Genomic DNA, 9,020 nt, shown 5'->3' with positions numbered 1-9,020 from the left:
TGGTTCGGATATTAGCCTCACAATCATAAGGCCATGAGTTTGATACCAGGCAGTACACTGTGTCCTTGAACAAAATACTTTCTTTCATATTGCTCCAATCCACTCAATTGGCAAAAGTGAGTCGTGCCTGCAATTCGAAAGGCTCAGCCTTGTTGCATTCTATGTCACACTGAACTGCCCTGCGAGCTATGTTAAGAGTACATATGTCTGTGGAGTGTTCAGCCACTTGCACGTGAATTTCACAAGCAGGCTGTCGCATTGATTGGATCATCTGGTACTCTCGTCATCACAACCAATGGAGTGCCAGTAATGTGTGTGTGTGTTTGCATCCAATACTAAAATAGGTTGAATGCTCATTTCAGTTGTGCTAAATTGTCAGCCAATTCATCTCATTCTGTCAAAATTACTAGCCTTGTGCCTAAATCAGAAATAATTACTGTTGTTGTTGTGTATTTATCCATTGAAAATCCATTTAGCTGAGTCAGTGACCTAATTGTCACAAAGTCACTGATTTCATTGGACCACAGTGTAGACTGAATCAACAGATTAGAACAGAAGAAAATTAACTTAATTATAGTTTTACACTTACTAGGAGGTCTTTTCTCTGTAGCCACCCCCCTTTCACATTCAGAATAAATTTGAAAACATATTTCTAATAAAATATTTCCACTTATGTGATCAAATAAGTTTTTAAATATTTGAACGGATCTAGTAAAAAAGAAAAGGAGTGCCTAAATTTTTTTATTTGATTTATTACCAAAAATCGTTTTTTATTAAACTTTATCTGATACGAAATATATTTTTAAAGAATCTTATTACAATATTTGAAGGACATTCCAGTCTTGATGACTAGCTAAAGGTATCTCAGAAAAATACAGGTGTTACAGAAATATGATGGATTATCCTGGTCCTAAAAAAAGGACCATGAGCGCTGATGGGTTAAGGTAATGTTTGGATTATAATTTAAGTTTATTACTAAAGTTATGACAGAAGGTTTACACTTCAAAATGGGTGGTTTCTTCTGCCTTCTAAGTGTTTCAGTCATTGGACTGCGGCCATGCTGGGGCACTGCCTTGAAGTTTTAGTTAGTCAAACCCACCCCAGTACTTGTTTTTTTTTAAGCTTGTTACTTATTCTATTGGTCTCTTTTGCTGAACCACTAAGTTCAAGGATGTGAACTCACCAACATCAGTTGTCGAGCAGTGACGGTGGGGGACAAACACAGATATACACACACACACACGATGGGCTTTTTTCAGTTTCTGCCTACCAAATCCACAGACAAAGCTTTGGTTGGCCTGGGGCTATAGTAGAAGACACCTGCAAGCTTCCCAGGTGGGGTTTTTTGAATCTACAGCAAATTTAACAGAGCCAATTAGTGGTCGTCTTCTCCCCAACCAGAACAGCGTCCGACTTTCATGATACTGACACTGAATAAACATAACATCAAGCCGGACATTAAACTCTCTTCCTGTTTCAAAGAATGAACAAGCTTTCACATTCTGATTACTGCAAGTCTTAAGAAAGGTTCAATTTACATTTATTATCATTGATTTTGTGTGTTTCCAAGGGGCAATGACTGAAACAAGCAAAGCATAACTCGTGCTAGCACAGAACAAATAAGGCTGATGTAAAACCGAAAAGAAATGAATACGCAAACACTGAAGATTTTGAGTTTTTCGAATTTTATTTTGGAAACACCAAAGAACAGTTGTGTCCTTTGTGTTTAGAAATTGGTACCTGTGTAAAGGAAGACTGGGAGAGAGAGATGGGGAAAATCTGATATTGGTCCTTTTACACAAGACAAAATATTGAAACATATGGCAATAAGCTATGATACAGACCCACCAGTGGACAAAACATAGTTTAAAAATCTTTATAGTATTTACAGATAAAGTCATGTTTGTGTGCGTGTATTTAATCAAGATTGTATTTTTCCTTAATACAGTAAAGATTAGCACAAAGCCCCACGTTTAGTACTTCTTGCATCAACTCCAAAGGGAGATGGATAATTTGACTCTGAGTGTGATTTGAACTTAAAAGAAACATAAAAGAATGCTACCAAATACTTAACTTTGTTAATACTGATTCCAGAATTGATTTTGGTCCATTACTTTTGGTATTGATCTCTGTTGCATGGCGAAATCATCTTTTGTGAGATGAAGGAGGAATACTTGCCACACCGGTATATGCAAGCAGACTTTGGCGCCAGGCTGGCAGCATAAGCAAGCAAGCATGCTTTGACCATGCTGGAATATTTGCAAGGATACTGCTGCAGTTTCTGCTTATCAAATTCCACTCACAATGCATTAATCAACTCAAAAGTCTATCATACATGCATCCATCAAAGACAGCCACATTTTCATTCACACAAAATACATCATCTTCATTCTCTCCAAGAATCCCATTTTTTTTTCTCCTTCAAATTATTTTTTGTAGTATTTTCCTTGTATTTAGTTGCAAACACCACATAAAAGGATTTGAAGAAAAAAAAACCGTATAAAGGAAATAATATCAAGAATGACTTTTTTGTTTTGTTTTTCTGATTGTCTGTAATTTTATTCTCCCTCTCTTGTGATTATATATATATTTATTTATATATATATATAGAGAGAGAGAGAGATATCTGGTTTGTGTCTTTTTTATTGCAGTTAAAATCTTGGCCTTAGTCCCTGATAGGGACTAGACAAAAAAATGAAAAACTCAAGCAACAAAAAGCAATCAAGGGACATGGCTAAGTTGATAATTTGCTAAAAACGGGGAAGAATAAAAATATAATAATAAAGTGTGTAGCATTAAGTCTGGGCCAATGTTAGCTTGCTTATAACTATGGTAATTGCAGAATCTAATTTGGAACAGATTTCTTTCATGTTATCTTCAATGTCACCAGTTATTGGATCACAATGGTATTTCTGTAAAAGATAAAATATATTATTTAAATAATATATCAACAAAATTGTTAAAAAGCAAGAAATTATTTACGTTGGAATAAGATGTTCTGTGATACACAGCCATGCATGTGTCGATTGTAATTTTATTAACCTGTCCAACCCATGCCAGCATGGAAAATAGATGTATGATGATGATGACTGTCATATGTCCTTGGACTCATAAGACCAGCTATCTCATTTCCATGGTGGTATAAGTGGCTGAGATCACAACACACCCACTGAACAGGATGCCAGTCTCATCATCATCATTTAACGTCCGTTTTCCATACTGGCATAGCTTGGACGGTTTGACTGAAAACTGGTAAGCTGCACCAAATTCCAATCTAATTTGACAAGGTTTCAACAGCTGGATGCCCTTCCTAATGCTAACCACTCCAAGAAAGTAATGGGTGTTTTTTACATGCTATTGGCATGAGTACCATTGATTTGACGCTGACATTGGCTACAACTACGGTCTCACTTGGTTTGACAGGTCAACACAAGCACAGTATATTGCCAAAGGTTTCGGTCACCTGTCACTGCCTCCATGAGGCCCAACGCTCAAACGGTGCCTTTTATGTGCCACCAGCATGGGTGCTGGTTAGACAGCTCTGGCATCGGCCACAACTATGATTTCACTGGGATGACAGGTTTTCACAAGCACAGCGTATTGCCCATGATACTGACATCGGCCACAACTACAATCTCACTTGGCTTGATGGGTCTTCTCAAGCACGGCATATCGCCAAGGGTCTCGGTCGCTTGTCATTGCCTCTGCAAGGCCCAACATTCAGAGATTGCACTTCACCACCTCGTCCCATGTCTTCCTGGGTCTACCTCTTTCATGGGTTTCCTCCACCATCAGAATGCGACACTTCTTCCCACAGCTGTCCTCGTCCAAACACATCACATGACCACAGCAATGCAGTCGTCTCTTTTGCTCACCACATCTGATGCCTCTTATGCCCAACTTTTCTCTCAAGATGCTTACACTCTGTCATGCATACACACTCACATAACCCATCCAGTGGAGCATACTGGCTTCATTTCTTACAAACCTCCACATGTCCTCGTTCTGTTATAGGGTTGCTCATTTTTACCAACTGAGTGGACCAGAGCAATGTGAAATGAAGTGTCTTGCTTAAAAACACAATGCATTGCCTGATCCATGAATTGCAACCATGAGAGCAACACTATAACCACTAAACCACGTGCCTTCTCTTGCAGCAGAAGACGAAGGTAAAACAAAAAATTGCTCTAACAAGAACTCCACTCAGATGCCAGCCTGGTAAAAATGGATGAAAAACATTAAATGTTCAAAATGAGTTAAATTACTGAGAACATAACGAAGTGAAATTGATTACCTTAATTGTGGAAAGGATGGAGCGGAGCATTAACTTTGCTGATGATAAGGTCTGAACAGATATCGTGGAATGTTTTGCTTGGGCACTGTAGATCAGATGAGCTGGCAATGGAAAGAAAGGAAAAGGATGAATAATGGTGAATTCTTTTATTTTATTTCTTTTTTTAAAGCTTTTACTCATTTTTGCAGCCTCGCTGGGTTACCGTCTTAAAGGGTTTTGTTGAATACATCAACCCTAGTGCTTTTTTTTTTTTTGAGTTTAATACTTATTCTATTACTCTTTTGCTAAAGTACTAAGTTACAGGGATGTAAACAAACCAACAGTGGTTGTCAAGCAGTATTGTGTGTGTGTGTGGAGGAACCCCACCAACACACACACAATGGGCTTCCGCATACTTTCTGTCTATCAAATTCACTCCCAAGCTCCCTAGGTATTGGTTCTGAGTCATAGTAAAAGGAACTTGTCCAAAATGCTGCTCAGAAGGACTGAACCCAAAACCATATAGTTGTGAAGCGAACTTCTTAACCACACAGCCATGCCTGTACCTATAATAAACAAAAAATTACAAGCAAGAGAAAAAAAAAGGATCTAAACATTTCTAGAAATAGATTTAAGTAAATGTGTAAGAAAAGGACATTTCTGTTCATCATCATCATCGTTGTTTAACGTCCACTTTCCATGCTGGCATGGGTTGGACAGTTTAACTGAGGACTGGTGAGTCAGAAGGCTGCACCAGGCTCCAATCTGATCTGGCAGAGTTTCTACAGCTGGATGCTCTTCCTAACGCCAACCACTTCGAGAGTGTAGTGGGAGCTTTTACGTGCCACCTGCACAGCAGCCAGTCCAGCGGCACTAGCAACGACCACGCTCGAATGTTGTTTTTCCTGTGCCAGTAAGGAGACGCTGGCAATGATCACACTCAGATGGTGCTTTTTATGTGCCACTGGCATGGGAGCCAGTCAGGGGCCCTGGCAACAATCACACTCAGATGGTGCTTTTAACGTTCCACTGGCACGGGTGCCAATCAGGCGGTACTGCCATCGGCCACGTCACCAGTTTTGATTTCACTTGCCTCAACAGGTCTTTGGCAAGTGGGCTGGTTTATGTAATAATTGTTTGAATATAGGCAGAAAGCCTGAAATTTGAAAGGAGTAGGCTTAGTCAATTAAACTGACCCTAAGATTTGAATGACACCTTATTCATCAACCCTGAATTGATGAGAGGTAAGACTGCAACTACAAGGGTCTATACCCACAAAGCTTAACAAACAGGGAGCAGACAAATGTTCTAACAACAGGAAAAGGGTTTAGGGATTGTTGTAAAGCAGTCTTTTGCTACTGTTGTATCTGTCTTTTGACGACGGTTGTCGCTCTGATAGATGTTGTTATATTCCAAATGGTTCTATTTGGTACTGTATGACCCCCAGTCGTACAGTGTTGTTATCCTCAAAGGGTTGGATCGTTATAACGTCCACTCAGTATCTTAGTATAATTACTATATCAGCTCAGACACTACTATCAACACAGTCTACACGTACTCTTGATCTTCTGACCTTCTCCTGTCGCCCGACTACTTGTCTATTTATAATGGCTGGCTACTACCACTTTTTACTGGGAGGGGTGTACAGTTTCATTATACAACAAAGATTAATAATCACAACCTCTACAAGGTCCTTTACTGACCAGCTGCTACTGTCACAACAGTGCTAGACTAATGAGGGTCTGCTAGAGAGTAGTTATTAACTGTTCAACAAAATTGTAACAAAACAGTCTTGGTTGTGGGAGAAGAATTTGTGTTTTCAGGCAAAGCTGATATCCCAATCACTCAGAGATTAACTCATTCCACCATAATTAATTATTATAACAGAACTTCAACTTACCATCTGCAAGTTCTAGGGCCAAACTTCCTTTTTCTTTGCACTTCTCAGGGTTCTTCTCCCAGCCTGGTTCCTGAGTGGAACATTTGTAGGCTTTCTGTAAGAACTGCAACACCTGTAGATATGATAAATGGTTAGGTAAATAATTTGGCAGTGTAAGTATTACCTTTAGATTAATAGTCAAATCCTATACCATGGCCTATTGTTTGACACTTAAAAAACAAACTCTCTCTCTCTTTATGTCATCATCATCATCATTTAACGTCTGTTTTCTATGCTGGCATGGGTTGGACAGTTTGAGGTCTGGCAAGCCAGTGGGCTGCACCAGGCTCAGCTCCACCCATGTTGATTGTCGAACTTCATTTGTAACCCAACACCATCAAATTTGGTCACTCCTATGTAAAGACAACAGCTGCTACTAATGTATTAACACTCCACTGAATGACAACTGAGCTTCTGATCTATGCCAACAGCCTATCCTACTATGTATGATATCCAATACAAGCAACTGATCTCTCTGAATACATCATACAACATCCTGTCTCAGGTTGTGGGCTTAAAAATAAAGAAAATAGCTGGTGTTGCTTTCACAGTATTAACATCACATGACCTGAGCTGACCAATGGAAGCCTAATATCTAGAAGCCATCATGAATTTGTCTCAAATCTCTCACACTTCTCCCTATATCTGATGAGATGGCTATGTCGTATGTTATTAAAGATGTATGTATATAAACAACTGCATTATAACTAAGACAAGTACCAAATGAAATTGTTAATATTTTCTCAATCACTTACCCTCTCATCCTTCATCGGGTCTTCAGTTTTCAATTCAGTCAGTCTGGCGTACAATTCCCAAACTTGTGCATCAGTGGTGACCTGTTAAAGACCACAAAACACTTAAATGTATTGAGAAAGAAAAAGAAAATTTAAACTCTCTCAGACATCACATAAGACCTTATTATGCATCGTCTTGCAGATTCAAGACTTCTATGATGCGATCGTTTATTTTTAAATTGATATTGTGGCAGCACCAGCATCAGTAGTCAAGGTGACACCGGCATCGGTAGTCAGGCGACACCGGCATCGGTAGTCAGGCGACACCGGCATCGGTAGTCAGGCGACACCGGCATCGGTAGTCAGGCGACACCGGCGTCGGTAGGCAGGCGACACTGGCGTCGGTTATATGTGAGAGGCCAAATCTGGCCAGTTTGAGCATAAAACAGGTAGAACATGGCTGGTTTAAATGCTAAAAGGCTAATAAAAAAAATTTAAATTGAATTAAAATTTTTAAAATGTACTTACTTTTGAGGTAAGCCTACCAAATAATTCTAATGCTTTCGGTAGCAAATATGAGGAAGGGTTAGAATTAGCATCTGGAATGTCCTCTTTAATAGCTTTAACAAGTATTTTCAGGATCTGTAACAATAACAATACCATTATTTATGACAATTTGTCATTGACACCACTAATATACAAAATTCACAATTATACACAGTGATTTATACACAATTATACACGGCTGTGATTTTGCTCGGCTTGATGGGTCTTCTTCTCAAGCATGACATAATGCTAAAGGTCTTGGTCATTGCCTCCGTGAGGCCCAACACTCGAAAGGAACTTGGCCACTTTGCCCCCATGGAGCTCAATGCTCAAAGGAACTCAACAACCTTGCCTCTGTGAAGCCCAACATTCGAAAGGAACTCGGCCACTTGCTTCAATGAGGCCCAATGCTAAAAGGAACTCAGCCATGTATATTTTTCTATTATTTTTATAATTTGTATATATTTATTTTAAATGCAAAACAACACCATGGAGGAATTAATGTAAGATTAAATAATAAACCCTGATATGGTGAGGGATTACTGTAATTAACATAATTAAATGAGGAAAAAAATGAGAATATTAATCTTTCACTTACCTCAACGTCCAGCCATTTTCCTCGTAGGTCCATCAAGCGATGATAAGCACGAATTACTTCACTAAATTGTCCACAATCAGTACCGATCTAGGAAAAATAAAATCAAAACAAGAAAATTGAAAGTAGGAAACAGGGACACACCATTCTACAAATGTTGTTGAGACTGGTTTGAGCAATATGGAGAGGGAAAGAAATCTGTTCCTAACTTACAATAAGATAGTTTTCCCATAACCTCCAGTTATCATAGCTACATTTGATGGCATCCTGCAATACAGCAAAGGCCTTCTTCCTAGAAAGAGAGAGAGAGAGAATAAGGAAAAAATTAAGAGATGAGTTTTATATACATACACACACATATATAATGACTTTTCTTCCCAAAAACTGGGGAAGAAAGCTATGGAAGCTTTACTAATAACAAAATACAAATACGCACATTATGATATCATAAGTACCAGGAATTACTGTTCTGATGTAGAGTTTCATCAGTCATATAATCATTCCCAAGATCCTTTGCAATATACTGCAAGTCTTATGGACAGCATGTCATTCACAAGAGTTCATTTTGAAGATGAGATTGTGAAAGTCTTGAAACAACATTCAATGGCTTTAGAAACATTGTTCCAAATGAAAAAATAAGGATTTGAAAAAAAAATGTGAGAAATATTTAATATAAAAGATTTAACCTAGTTATAGAAAATTACTATTTGTAAATCTCTCAATGAGAGATATTCAGCAATAGTACTTTAGAGTACTGGTTGCGTTAGGAAGGGCATCCAGCTGTAGAAACTCTGACAGATCAGATTGGAGTCTGGTGTAGCCATCTGGTTCGCCAGTCCTCAGTCAAATTGTCCAACCCATGCTAGCATGGAAAGCGGACGTTAAATGATGATGATGATTATTTGCCAACATAACATGGCAGTCCTGGTTTAG

At 38.7% G+C, this 9,020-nt stretch overlaps 1 protein-coding gene across 1 annotated transcript in view; it reads right to left on the bottom strand.

The window, feature by feature from the left end:
- Positions 1-1,668: 1,668 nt before the first annotated feature.
- LOC106881373 (tetratricopeptide repeat protein 27) overlaps positions 1,669-9,020 on the bottom strand; it is a 46,431-nt gene continuing 39,079 nt past the window's right edge. Inside the window, exons 18-24 of the mRNA XM_052967691.1 lie at positions 8,301-8,414; positions 8,091-8,177; positions 7,475-7,588; positions 6,968-7,048; positions 6,174-6,285; positions 4,295-4,395; positions 1,669-2,912 (exon numbers count right to left, since the gene is read on the bottom strand). Of these exons, the coding sequence (XP_052823651.1) occupies positions 2,796-2,912; positions 4,295-4,395; positions 6,174-6,285; positions 6,968-7,048; positions 7,475-7,588; positions 8,091-8,177; positions 8,301-8,414 (726 nt within the window). The 3' untranslated portion in view covers positions 1,669-2,795. The remainder of the gene's footprint in view (positions 2,913-4,294; positions 4,396-6,173; positions 6,286-6,967; positions 7,049-7,474; positions 7,589-8,090; positions 8,178-8,300; positions 8,415-9,020) is intronic.

Source organism: Octopus bimaculoides, chromosome 4, assembly GCF_001194135.2.
Source record: "Octopus bimaculoides isolate UCB-OBI-ISO-001 chromosome 4, ASM119413v2, whole genome shotgun sequence".
Lineage (NCBI taxonomy): Eukaryota > Metazoa > Mollusca > Cephalopoda > Octopoda > Octopodidae > Octopus > Octopus bimaculoides.
The sequence above is the reverse complement of the archived record's forward strand: the minus strand, read 5'-3'. Positions and strand labels throughout refer to the sequence as shown.